This window comes from Ursus maritimus, unplaced genomic scaffold (genome assembly GCF_017311325.1).
Source record: "Ursus maritimus isolate PB19 unplaced genomic scaffold, ASM1731132v1 scaffold_19, whole genome shotgun sequence".
In the NCBI taxonomy this organism is placed as follows: Eukaryota; Metazoa; Chordata; class Mammalia; order Carnivora; family Ursidae; genus Ursus; species Ursus maritimus.
This window is the reverse complement of record NW_024424341.1, coordinates 6,150,866-6,165,321: the sequence shown is the minus strand read 5'-3', so window position 1 is coordinate 6,165,321 and position 14,456 is coordinate 6,150,866. Positions and strand designations below refer to the sequence as shown.

At 34.0% G+C, this 14,456-nt stretch overlaps 1 protein-coding gene across 1 annotated transcript in view; it reads left to right on the top strand.

Moving 5' to 3' along the window:
* Positions 1-14,456, top strand: part of ITFG1 (integrin alpha FG-GAP repeat containing 1) — a 271,075-nt gene that overhangs the window by 75,587 nt on the left and 181,032 nt on the right. The window contains exons 7-8 of the mRNA XM_040633257.1: positions 4,152-4,213; positions 9,144-9,225. Coding sequence (XP_040489191.1) covers positions 4,152-4,213; positions 9,144-9,225 — 144 coding nt within the window. The remainder of the gene's footprint in view (positions 1-4,151; positions 4,214-9,143; positions 9,226-14,456) is intronic.

Genomic DNA, 14,456 nt, shown 5'->3' with positions numbered 1-14,456 from the left:
CCCTTACCCCTATCTTGTTCAGTCACTCTCAGAATATAGCCTCATGCATACTGTCCTGGCTCCTGCCACTACATGTTAGCTAGGTCCTGGACTTAAATCAGGCTATGGTTCATTTTTCCCTTATGTGTACATCCCATTCCTGGCCAGGTTATTTTGTACTTAACCCCACTTTGTGGCCTAGTGGCCAGGAGAGAAGATGAGACAAACTGTAGGAAGTCGGGATCATGTTGCCCAATGGTAGCAGAATCTTCATCATCTTTAAACAAGGGAGAACACTAGCCTTTAGGGAAAACATCATTTTCAAACAGGAGTGAATACCAGCCTTTAACAGTGAAGAGTGGGCCACTTATGCAAGCTTTGAGGGCTCAAGTGAATCTGAGGGTTAAAGACTTTCAGGTTCATCACCCAGATGTTCCTGATTCATGAGTCAAGTATTATTCTTTCCCAGCTAGGGCCCTAACCTTAGCATAGCAGACTGGCTTAGGTTGAGAATTTAACCTTCTTGAGAGATCTTCTATTTTTACCATTAAATCCTGGTCTTAGTCTTCAGCTCATTTTTGCCCTCCTACTGCAGGAGATGAGAACCTCTTTAGATGACACCCAAGAGGCCCTCTGGCTTTCACACATGGCTTGTACTTTCTCATCAGTCATGCTTAGCATTTGTGTCTCTCTTCTGTTTCTTCAGGTAAGCATTGCCATAGCCATCTAATTCCACTGTCCTTATAGTTAGTGTTTATCTCATATTTCTCAAAAAAACCTCAAATACCACACCCACTAGTACATTCCCTTCCACCAAAATACCATCCCAATAATACCAGTAAAAGATAGTATGGCCATCTGTGCACTGCTTAACCCCAGTGAAATAATCCTTATTAGCAGCCGCTTTTGTCTTAGTATTTGCTTTCTCAGATCACTTTTGGTATCATTGGTTGTAGATGGCATTTCCTGGGAAATGAACTCTGAAATGGAAACTACTGTGCAAGAAGTTTAATTTTAGGGAGTGTTTTGTAGTCAGTACTGCTGGAGGAAATGGTAAGAAAGCAGAGTTGGGCTATGATTTAGTGTCAAATAAAAGCCTCACCAGACCTTGGGCTTCTGAATGTGCTCTGGCCCTGCAGATTAGTCCTGAGTGATTTCTCTGAACTGACCAGTTATTGAATACAGACTAGAGCAGACAGGGATGCAACTTTTGGTAGGGCAGCTCTTTTCACCCAAAGCTGTTCCAGAAAGGGCAACTGTGTGGGGCTGTCTGCCAGCAGCATTTCTAGCAAGCTAAAGGAGTAAGTCTTTCATGCAGAGGGGATCTGGGTAGCATGTCACAGCATCTGTTACAGTTTCATTGGGTACATTTTCTTTCATTATATTGTGTGAATTACTCTTACCCATGTAGGAGGGTGAGAACTTGGTTGCTTTATTGACTAAATTTTTTTCTAGCTGTTATTTCATTCTTATTTCATTCAAAGCAGCATGATTTCATCTTATAGAGATAATATTTTAGAGATAATATTTTAGAGATAATAGAGAATTATCGAGATAATTAATAATTATCTCTATGTCGCCACATAATGAATCATTTATTTTTTCTATAACCTTTTTACATAATTGAATAGTGAAAGGAACTTTTTTAATGTTTTACAAGGTACTTCCAATCCCTCAACTCACTTTACTGTATTTCAAAATCTTAATAAATAGCTCATGAAGCTATGAAAATAGAATCAGCAAACATTGTAGTTATGGTTGTTAAATTTTCTCACTTTGAATGGAAGAGCAGAAAGCTCATAATTTGTCACCTTTTATGCAAATGTATTGAGACTAGAGCAATGCCAAAAAAAAAAAAAATTATGTTGTTTTTCCGGGAATTGTGATAGATTGCTGGTAACCACCCACCCCTCCCTTGTAACTATCCCTGCTTGGTCATTCGTGGTAACAAAATAGCTCTTCCAATCCTACAAAGCTAACTGGCTTATCAGGGCACTGAGCCTGTGATCCCTTGTCGGAAAGATGCCTCCTCATTTATTCTCAAATGCGTTCAGATTTTCAGCACTGTAATGTTTTCAGTTTGAACAAATTCACCTGTGTTACGTAATAATAGTGTAATTGTCTCTCTTCACTTCTTTCAAATAGCTCAGAGCTTGCACTGACATGGCTCTAAGTGATCCTTAGAAATCTCCATGGCTGTTAATCCCTAATCACTTTCTTATGCTTATTACCCACATTTTCAGATAAAAATTAACAGTTTTTAAACATTCCTAAAACAGGAGTCACTATAATCAGTCATACTTACTTTTAGTGCAATGCTGTAGTATAAAACCCTTCTTTTCCCAAGACACTTTTTAAGGATATAGTAGAGTAACTATTTGTAGACAGTCCAAGCAAATTTGCAAGAACTGTTATATATATGGTATTTATATAGACATATATAAATATGCATGTCTATAGACATGTATAAGTGTGTATATGTGTGGTGTGTATGTAGATAGGTATATATATATATATATATATATATATAGTATCATTTAGTTGTAAAACAGTCATTCGAACACATGTTATTTCCAAATGCATAGAAACCACAGAGATACAAAAACCAATTAGGCATGACTCCTCCCCTCAGGAAGCTCGGGAAAGACAGATTTGAAACTGAAATATCATAGGATCTTGTAATAACCATGTCAATTGAGATATAATAGTGGAATAACAATGGAGGGAAAGCTATGCCTTAGGGAGAGGAAGGGCCTCAGGAACCGTGGGGACATCAGATGGCTGTGACATAAAGGGTACTACGCAGACTCAGTTTCTTGTGAGAGAGTAGCAGGAAATAAGCATGGAAATTTAGGTAAGTAGGCTTCTTCACATGGGGAGAAGAGATCCTGGAAGAGAAGGAATGAGATCAAATTTGCATTTTCATTTTTTCATCATGCTGATGGCAATGTGGAGGGTACATGGGAGGAGGAGAGGATGTTGGCCATAGGTACACCATCTCACAAAGCTCAGGTACTGTTTGGGGGTTTTCCTAGATGAGTATGGAAGTAGACATTTCATTGGGAGTGTATGTTTGACAGAGTAAAGAAATTACCTTCGTAAAAGACTTCAAAAAAGGCAAAGCATCCTTAGTGTGGTGAAAATAAATGCAGAGGTATTTGATATATTGACAGAAATAATAGTTCTACTTACTTGGGATCAGGAGTTTACTATTATAACAGTGAAGAAATTACTTAGCTTTCTGGGGATTCTATGAAAATTATTATAATTATTACATAAGTTAGCTTCATTAAACTCATATGAAAGCTCTATAGAAAACACATTAAAATGTGAAGGATAGTTTTCTTAAACATATTTAATGGGGCAAAAAAAAACCCTTTTCTTTAAAATAGTCATGGTCTGCATATCACTGAATAATTCCCATTTTTTAAAGCACGACAGAATAATGTTATTTTAATTTTCTTATGAGTCAACTCATCATTTTGAAACTTTATGTATTTGCTAAGTAAAATTGCCATTATGCAAACATAATAAATACTGCTACTAGAATAGATTTGCGGTTCACCTGGCCTTTGCATTAATGGGATGTTAAATTTGACTGTCAACTTATTATTTTTCAACAAATTTTATTAAAAATCTTGCGCTTTCCAGTAAAACAAATTTTGTTTAGTTGGACTATATGAAGACAATTCTTCTATCCAAAATTTGAAATGCAATTTATTGTTTGTTTAACATGAGTCCTAAAGATTTTGGATGCTATGATACTGTGATTTAAAATAATGCTTGAGCCCAACTATGATATATAGGGAAGCATAGCTTTTAGGTGAGAAAGCACAATGTGATTCTGATTTGAATATTTTGTTTAAAATATAGTCCGCCTTAAAATAAAAATGTGTAAGATAAAAAAGGTTAGTACGCATAAGTGTTCTTAAACATAAAGAATGCTTTTGAAGGAGTAATACCAAATGCTCCCTTTAAACACATTTTCCTTAGTCGTACTACTACAGGATCATCTGCTTTCTTTTCTTTGACAGGATCAAGCTCCTTAAAATATAATTTAAAATATGTTTAAGTACAACTCTATTAATAACTATTTTGACATATTGCATTTCTTCCTGTTTTAAATGTATACATCAGTAACAAAACTTACAATTCTATTATTTTCCTTCTAGATTTATTCCTCACGACATTGTCTGCCTCTAGTAACTTCCAGTTTGAGATATGGGAAAATGTGGTAAGAAATCTTTTCTTTGAAGCATTTTTAAATGATGGCTTTCAGTAAAAGCACACAATTTTAGAAAATAAAATGAAAGTAATCACTTGGTCGGTTGGTTTCAACAATAAATAGAACAACTTTAAGAGCCTTTGGTTGCATTGCTGCATTCAAACTGCTGAATATTGCTAAAGGAAATGATTCATTCAGCATCAATTCCTCTGCAGGTTTTTAGGCATGACTGCCAATTAAACCAATCAGTCTGCCCTAATGCGAATGTTAACAGGGCCCCTGCTAGGCTGTCAGCTGTTGAGAGAGGTTACTGTCATTTAATTTGTCAGCATGATGGTTTATTGAAGAAAACCGTTTTTAAAAGACTAATTTTTCCTCCTTGCCTTCAGGCTTATATAAAAAAATAAGAACAACATACACTAAACTTACAGCCAACTTGACCAGGATTAAGGAGTCTTTCCCAATGTATGTATTTTCTAATTGCAAGTTGAAGATTCCCAAACTGATGTCATGATTTTATTTTATTTTACTTGTAGCTTGATGTAGATTATATGAAATACTAATTAATGAAGAATAGAACACTCCAAATCTTAAAGTTGAATTTCAGACTACAAAGTAGAGGACAGGATTTGAGGATAGGCCAAATTGGCCAACTGATTGACATCCCTCAAGTAATGGTCAAGTTTTAAACCTCACTTTCCTCATATGCGAAACAGGAATAAGATGCTTCATTTAATGTTTGTGAAAATTAAATGAAATAATGTGTGTAAAGTGCGAGGCATACAGTAGACACTTTACAAATTTTAATTTTAGATCTCTTGATTTCCCATCTAATAACTAATAGTTATATTTTATTCAATCCAAATTGAACTGATAACATCTTATAGGTTTTTATTAAAATACAGATGAAATATTAGCAGATCACAGTTTGTGAAAGAAAATTCATTATCAGCCGTCTCTAAAGCATAGTCAATGATGTTGCTCATGACTCAAATTTTTTCATAGAAGAAAACTCAGATGAGTGGAAAAGCTATGTGTAGACAAGATTGGGGCTTCTAAATGCGACTTCTACAGTAAGCAATTTTACCCTTTTTTTTTTTACGTGGGAAAGGGAGAAAGACAACGAAACCAGAAAGATTTATTTTTGTTTACTCTACTTTTTAAAAAATGTAATTATATTTGTTTTACTGATGATAGAAATACGATTGTTATATACTTAATAATTACTGTAAATTTAGGTCTTTAGGTGGCCTTGGAAACAATACCTAAAGTGAATCTTGAGGTATTAGAAATGAGAAAATCAGTCACTTTGATTAATCTCTACTCATATGAAGGATAAAAAGCCTCATTAAACATAAATATAAGGTGTATATAAAATTATTAAGTACTTTTAAGTGTGTGAAGTCCTATCAGCCTAGGCTGATTTTATTTTCCCTAGGTTAGATAATTATTTTTTTATTTAAGTATAATTAACATGCAGTGTTACATTAGTTTCAGGTGTACAATATCATGAATCAGCAGCACTCTACCCTTCTAAGTACTCATCAGGATAACTGTACTCTTAATCCCCTTTGTCTCTTTCACCTATCCCTTCACCCACCTCCCGTCTGGCAAATACTGTTTTCTTCTCTGTATTTAAGAGTCTATTTTTTTATTTGTTCATTTTGTTCTTAAATTCCACATATGAATAAAATAATGTGAAATTTGTCTTTCTCTTATTTCACTTAGTCTTATATCCTCTAAAGTCATTCATATCAGTGCACATGGCAAGATCTCATTCATTTTTATGGCTGAGTAATATTCCATTGTGTATGTATACCATATCTTCTTTATCTATCTATAATTGGACACTGGGGTTGCTTCCATATCTTGGCTGTTGTAAATAACGCTGCAATAAACATAGGGGTATCTATATCTTTTCAAATTAGTGTTTGTGTTTTCTTTGGGTTGATACCCAGTAATGGAATCGTTGGATCGTATGGTAATTCTATTTTTAATACTTTGAGGAACTTACATGCTGTTTTCCACAGAAGCCCCACCAATTTGCATTACAATCAACACACAGAGGGTTCTTTTTTCCACATCCTTGCCAACACTTGTTACACTTGTTATTTCTTATGTTTTTGATTTTAGCCATTCTGACACGTATGAAGTGGTATCTAAAAGCAGTTTCAGCTTCCGTGATGATTAGTTATGTTGAACATCTTTCCAAGTGTCTGTTGGCCAACTATGTCTTTTTTGGAAAAATGCCCGTTCAGGCTCTCTGCCCATTTTTTAATCAAATTATTTGGGGTTTTGGTGTTGAGTTATATAAGTTATTTATATATGTTGGATATTAACCCCTTATTGGAAATCATTTGCAAATACCTTCTCCCGTTCGGTAGGTTGCTTTTTGTGTTGGTGATGGTTTCCTTTACTGTGCAAAGCTTTTTATTTTTGTATAGTCTGAATAGTTTAATTTTGCTTTTGTCTCTCTTGTCTCTCTCTTGCTTTTTCTGTAGACATATCTCGAAAAATGTTGCTACAGTCAGTGTAAAAGCAATTACTGCCTATTTTCTTTACAGGAGTTTTATGGTTTTATGGTTAGCTCACATTTAGTTCCTTAATCTATTTTGAGTTTATTTTTCTGTATGGTGTAAGAAGGTGGTTCAGTTTCACTCTTTTTGCATGTAGCTGTCCAGTTTATGTAGTACCATTTGTTGAGGAGACTTTTTCCATTGTATATTCTTGCCTCCTTTTTCATAGATTAATTGACCATATATGTGTGGGTCTACTTCTAGACTGTATTCTGTTCCATTGATCTATGTGCCTATTTTTGTGCCAGTATCATACTGTTTTGATTACTACAGCTTTGTACTTTATCTTGAAATCTGCGATTGTGATACCTCCAGCTTGCTGCTTCTTTCTCAAGATTGCTTTAGGTATTTAGGGTCTTTTGTGGTTCCATACAAATTTTAGGATTATTTGTTCTAGTTCTGTGAAAAATGTTGTTTGTATTTTGATAGGGGTTGCATTACCTCTGTTAGATTTCTTTGGGTAGTATGGACATTGTGACAATATTGGTTCTTCCAACCTATGAGCATGGTGTATCTTTCCATTTGTTTGTGTCATCATCAGTTTCTTTCATCAGTGTTTTATAGTTTTCAGAGTATGGGCCACTTGACCTCCTTGGTTAAGTATATTCCTAGGTATTTTATTATTTTTGCTGCAGTTATAAATGGGATTTTCTTAACTTCTGCTGCTACTTCGTTATTAGGGTATAGAAATGCAACAGATTTCTGTATATTTTGTATCCTGTGACATTACTGAATTCATTTATCGGTTTTTCGATCTTTCTAAAATGCAAAAATACTTGACACTTCAGTCAGAACTTTGGCACCTTTGATATATCTGTAATGTAATTTCAGGTATCAGTAACACTGGAGGGGATTCATAAGGTTTAAGATAATATGTAAATAAGATTTCTATAGAAAGATCATTCAAAAAGTATATCAGATACTTCAGTAATTGTAGGAGAAACATATTTCTGCATGCAGGTAATGGAGTGTTAAAATGTCTGGAAAATTGCCTGTCATAAGACAAATCTTACCCACTTACTCATGTTCCTCAAGCATTTGGTCTTCATGTTTTCAATGCAGCAATGCCTTTCTCTATAAATATCAGAAGGGAGTTCTTAAGAAATTAACTTGCAAATCTGCAGTGTCCTTAGGGGGAAAATATTTAATTTTTAAAATATTTTTCAACATATAGCTATCTATATAAAGTATGTAGTAATCAGAGTCAGTATGTCAAATAGTGCATAGAGATGTCAGTGATAAGAAGAGAGCCCTGTATAGAACTAAGTGCTCCAATCAGAAGGGGGAATGAAGCATGAGAGACTATGGACTCTGAGAAACAAACTGAGGGCTTCAGAGGGGAGGGGGGTGGGAGAATGGGATAGGCTGGTGATGGGTGGTGGGGAGGGCACGTATTGCATGGTGCACTGGGTGTTATGTGCAAGTAATGAATCATCGAAGAACTTTACATCAAAAACCAGGGGTGTACTGTATGGTGACTAATATAATATAATAAAAAAAATTAAAAAAAAAAAAAAAAAAAGAACTAAGTGCTCCAAACCCCAAATTCACTCTTTTGGCTGATTTTTCTGGTGTTGGCATCTAAAATTACAGAAAGGAAAGAATAATTTAAAGAAATGCATATTTTTATAAGTAAGATGTATAACTCTCCATTTTGGAAAGAGTAACTGAAACAAAAGATCTCCAATGGGTTTTCTTTCTTGTTTAGCTTAGCCACCCCCGGTTATTACCTACCAGTTGTCTTAATCCTTTGCTCCCTTTTCTCAATGATACATAAACTTGAATTGCTGAAGAATTAGCTCTATAAGGATCAGTGGAATTCTCATTTCAGTTGAATCTCAATTTTTTCTTAATTGTGCCCAACAGAAATCTTCTTTTGAAATCTGTAAAACGTAGTGTCTTTGCTACTTACTTGTACGATTTATATATGTTACCTTCAGAAATTCTATTTTCCTGACATATCTCCCAACTGGACTATAAGCTCCCTTAAAGTAGGAATGATTTTTTTATATTTCTTTATATTACCAAATATGAAGAATATACCAAATATACTACTATTTCCATGGTACTGGAAAGTAGAAGACACTCATTATGTCTGAAATTATAACGAAGATTTAGTAAAACAGATAAAGCTGGGAGGGACAGCAAGAAAAGCACTCCAGGCAATCTTTATCAACTAACAACAATTTCTTTTTCTTTTTTTTTTTATGATAAAGGTATTACAGGAAAGTGGAATAATTTTTCTATAGTACAACAAAAGCCTTAAATTACTTATTTCCCTGTTTCAGTTTAAATGCTTTCTTTCACACTTGACAAATGAATGAATTATGATAGTCTAACCCAAAATTTTCTGCCATTAACAGGATGGAAATTTCTCTGTCAGTACTATATTTGAAAAACCTCAAAATATGATGGTGGTCGGACAGTCCGCATTTGCAGACTTTGGTAAGATTCTTTTCATCTTTCAAATTCTACCCCTTTTTCTAACCTAGTCATATTAATTTCCCATACCTGAGTATAATTTTATTGTCTTCAGAACTATTAAAGATTTAAAAGATGCCTTTTCTAGTATTATACATGGTAGGTGGTCAATTCCTTAATATAAGGAGCAATTTATGACATTTATGTTTAAAGTATAATTTAAACTTAAACACTCCTGTTTGCAGGAGTAACATGCAAAACAAAGAAGTCTATTGAGGCTTTTCTAGAGAATATCAAGTAATAATTATTGTGAAGTCTTCATATATATCTAGGTTATGGAACAAAAAAAAAATTGGAGTTAACCTGACCTCTTGAAACTTGAATACTAAAAACCATTTTTATTTACATCTTAATTCCAAAGAAGAATAAATATATTAGGAATTTGCCACATGAGGACACATGAATCTCTGTTTTCCATAAGGTTCTACACCGTAAATCAAGTTCACATTGGTTAGGAACTTCCAAAACATGTATGGCTTCTTCACCATTTGTCATTTATTATTAGAAAGGATTTTAGTATTCGACGGGAAAGTAGTCTAGATGACCACCATCTAAGAGTTTGAAGCTCACTCCCCTCCTACTTTTCCTTCATTCTGCCAATAAACACCTCAGCCTGTTCCTCAGAATCCAGATGACATGTCACCATGTCCAGAGTCCTCAGTTTCCTCAATCATAAAGTGACAGTGACGATCATATCCACCTCACAAGACGACAGTGAATAACACAGTGTGAGTAAAGCACAGTGTCAGGTACACAGTAAGATCACAAGAAATTACTGTATGAGTCTTTTCATAGGACTTACCTAGTTTTATTGTTGTTACTGCTCTTTGCTCAGTTGACTAAATCAACTCGTTGTTCAGTGTCATAGAGATAAATCCTAAGGCAGCTAAAGCAGGTTTAATAGTGTTATTTGATGGAAACATCAACATACATCTCTATGTTGTACTGTATTTTAGTTTCATTATGTTGACTATTACTTTGATTTTGAGCAGATTTCTGGTGCCTGATTTATAATAAGCAAATAGTCAAGTTATAGAGTATGTGGAATTATTTTTTTCAATTTGCTGACTGACTTGATTAGCTGGATTGATGACAAATACTTTTACAGATCTCTCTCTAAAAAAAACAAATATATATGCATTATATAATTCTCAGAGGGCACATATACCTCCCTTAACCTCTGGCTAAGAGTCTCCAAATTGGGAAAAAACAAAAAAGTCCAAATTGAAGTTACTTGTTTTATAATTGTGTGTTTTGTGTGATAAAGTGTCTTGTTTTTAACAAAATTATTAGTAGCTTTACTAAACTTTTTTTAAATTCTTCTACCGTAAACATAGACATTTACATGTTGGTACTTTTTAAATGTGCAGAATATAGGATACAGTCCATTAAGAAACATAAGTATATATCCCACTATTTTTAATGACTTTAGGTAGCATATCAGTAAACACTTTCAATATATCAATAAGCTTTAAGTAAATATTCCACAATGTCTTTTTAAAAGTCCATGTATTTTTAGTTGGGTATTATCAAAAAACAAGACTGCTAATGAGTCCAAAAAAGCAGATGACATTGAATAAGGTTACGGATACTAATATATACAAAATATACATCTTCTATACATTTGAATACATCTGTGAATTGCATCCTGCCCTCCATCCTCAACTTTCCGCTCCCAATGCACTTACACACACACACTCTCTCTCTCTCTCTCTCTCTCTGTCTCTCTCTCTCTCCCTCTCAGAACCAAGCCAAGAGATGAGAATGACAGCCAGGAAGTCAGCATGATTTCAGAAATTCACCATTTACCGAATGGGTAACAATGGATTTAAAAAAAAAAACACATACTTGAATAAAATAATCAAGCTCACAGGAAGAATCCTGTACCAGAAAGGAGGGTTTAAGCTCACTGAAGTTGTCTAGGAACAGAAGTTTTCTTACATCTATGATGAAATTTTAGTTGCTAACATAAAATATTTTATTAATTTTAAAAATCTACTTTAAATTTAGGCTATTCTGGAAGAGTCAAAGGGAGGTGGGTAGGGTGGTTTGAAATCACACAAATCAGGAGCTTTTGCCAAAAAAAAACAGAATAATTATTCAAGGTAAATGTTATTTATTTCCTTAATAAAACAAAGAAATACCATTCCAGAAATCAGCTAAATAAAACTCCATGAGATATTATAAAGCCAATGAAAATGATGGTTATGAAGATTCTGTTAGAAGAAAAGAGCAGAGCAATATGTTATGCAGTGGAATCATCTTATTAAAAAAAAGATTAGAAAAAAAATATATCAGGGGCGCCTGGGTGGCTCAGTCGTTAAGCGTCTGCCTTCGGCTCAGGGCGTGATCCCGGCGTTCTGGGATCTAGCCCCACGTCAGGCTCCTCTGCTGGGGGCCTGCTTCTTCCTCTCCCACTCCCCCTGCTTGTGTTCCCTCTCCTGCTGGCTTTCTCTCTCTCTGTCAAATAAATAAATAAAATCTTTAAAAAAGAAAAAAATCAAACCGATAGTAATGGTTACATGAAAGAAGGTTACTAGGTTATCTTATTTCCTGTTTTCAGATTTTCTATTATGTGGTTAGATTAATATATTAATTTAATAATGAAAAAGTAAATTATGGAAGAATAATAGTCAGCAATGGCAAGAAAGAAACCAAAGTATATACCTAAAGTGTCATTAGATTTTTTTTGGCACAGTACTTCTAAGTTGATATATAGTTGATCTTATCCTCTGAGTTGGATGAACTTCTTTAGAAGGCATCATGTACTTTAACAAGATCTTTAATTTTAACAAGATCTTTACTCCTACAAATAAAATGCAAAAGTTAGACCTCTGTTATGTTTCAAATATTGTACTGAATGCCATGTAAAAAAGCACAGATTTTAATGTAAGGTCCTTGCCTTTAAGAAATATATAGTCTAATTGGGAAACCAAAGGACAAATTTATAAAAAGTGCAAGAATAAAGTAACAACTGCCACAATAGAAGAGAAACCAGACTATATTTCACTGTTAATTACGGAATTAATGCCACAGATAAGATGCAAAGTATTGTGGCAAATCCAATCACTTTGGGCTGAGAAAGGGTAGGAAGACTCATGGAAGAGGTGAGATTTCGGACTGGACTTTGAAACAACTCTGAGGTTTGGCTAAAAATATGTAGAGGTATAAAAACAGCGTGTGGTTAGTGACTAGTGAATAAACCACTTAGGCTTGAATAGACTTTCTGTAAAAATATAAAAACATAAAAATGGACTGAGAACACATTGAATTACCAAATGATAGCAGATGAACAAATGTTAATTTTATTCTGTGAAAGCATTGGGAAGTAGTAGAACAATTTTGAACATCTTTTTGTTATTATCTTTTACATTAACTTCAGAAAGTAAAAATCTTCTGGTCTGGTGGGATATGCAGAAGGTATTGCTTCTTGGACATGGAATAGGAATTCAGGGGAAAATTATTAGAATCTCTGTTATGCCTGAGATTTTTGTTATCAAAAGAGAGGCAGTTTTAAAGTCTTAAAGCACTGGTTTTTCTAGGGATAGAAACCAGTCAGGAGACAGGTCAGGTCTGAAGTGGTAAAAGCGTGCACTAACATTGTCAGTAAATGGAAGGGTCAAGTGTGAGAAACATTGCAAAGAAAGAATTAGTAAATTAAGCAATTGGTTTAACACTAGAGAGCTAAAAAAAAAAAAAAAAGCCTCTGAATGACTGAAAGAATTATTTTCTCTACCATCCTTCATAGAGATAGGTAATTAGAAGAGAAAGCTGGTTTGAATATTTTAGAGATACTTTAGAGTCAGCATGTTAATTATACTAAGACAACAAAGCTGGAACATTTAGGAAGCCTAGTTTCAGGAATAAAGCAAAGCAAGTTTAAAAGTCCTCCAAGAGCTAAGAAGTCAAGACCCAATGAGCCCTCCAAGGAAGAGAGTATAAATAGCTTGACAGAGGAGTAAGAGAAAAAGAAGGACTCAAAGGTCGTCCAAAACCACTGACGATACTATGACAAGAAAAGGCCTTTGCATTCAGGTTATAAGGGCACTAGTGACCCAAAAGATATTGTTTGTAGAACTCTTTAGCAGTCTCTGAACCTTAGAAATCAGCTCATAAATAGTGGCAGCTACTGGTTTGTCAGATGAGGTACTTGAGAGATCTGCAATCCATATATGCCTCTAATAGTTAAGCAGTCATCTTCTAGAAAACATATTTTGTGTCTTATCATACTGTATAACCCTTTTAAACTATATGTTAGCGTTGGGTCAGAGTACCGTATTCTAGAATTTCTACAGATAAGGTGGTATCTCTTTATTAAATTATGTAGGACAAAAAAGTCAAGAAAAATAAGGTGCTTTTTTTCTATCAAATAGAATTATAACCAGACTTAGAGAAAACATTAATTTTGTATGCAATGCCAGATGTAGTAGAAATCAATAAAAACCTACAAAACTAAAGGGAAAATTGAAAGCTTAATAGAATGTTAGCATTTTCTATAAATTGAATCATTTTAAATCTCATAATACATAAATTTGTATATCTAAATCTGATGCGAACTCATGTATATCAGATCATCATAAGATCACACTCTGTTCTTCAAGTGAAGGGAGAATACCTGGCATGTTGGAATTCCCTGGCAGCCTGGGAATTGTCAGTCAGTCATCTAAATAATTTTAGAAGAAATAAAGGAGCTGATGAAAATACAAAACGTGGTCATCCTTGAACATTATTAACATAGATGGTGTCACTGATGGTTGAGACCCAATCTTATTAAATTGAATATCCCCATTGCCTAGCCCAGTAAATAATCAATGATGTTTATTAAAGTAAAGGTGAAAAAGAGGGAAACCCCAAAATCAAATTATTTTATGAAGTCTCTATGCTGCTTGGTAAAAATTCAGATTTTAATTCCCAATTAACCATGGTAGAGCTGAAATGCTTAGTTCAAAATAACATGGCATTTATACTTTCTCTTGTTTTACAATTAGGTATTTTCAATAACAGTCTGTCAAATGAAAATTGTTTCTTGTTAGTGCGTTATCTGGTAATAAAAGTAAATCAGATGAGCCATGTATGGAAATTTAAGTTCCATATTTAGTCTGAATGCTAATGGAGAATTGAATGTTCATATTCTCTTTTACAAAAGAATCTTGAAAATCAAATGCTTTCAAATAGACAGATGACAATTATATTAT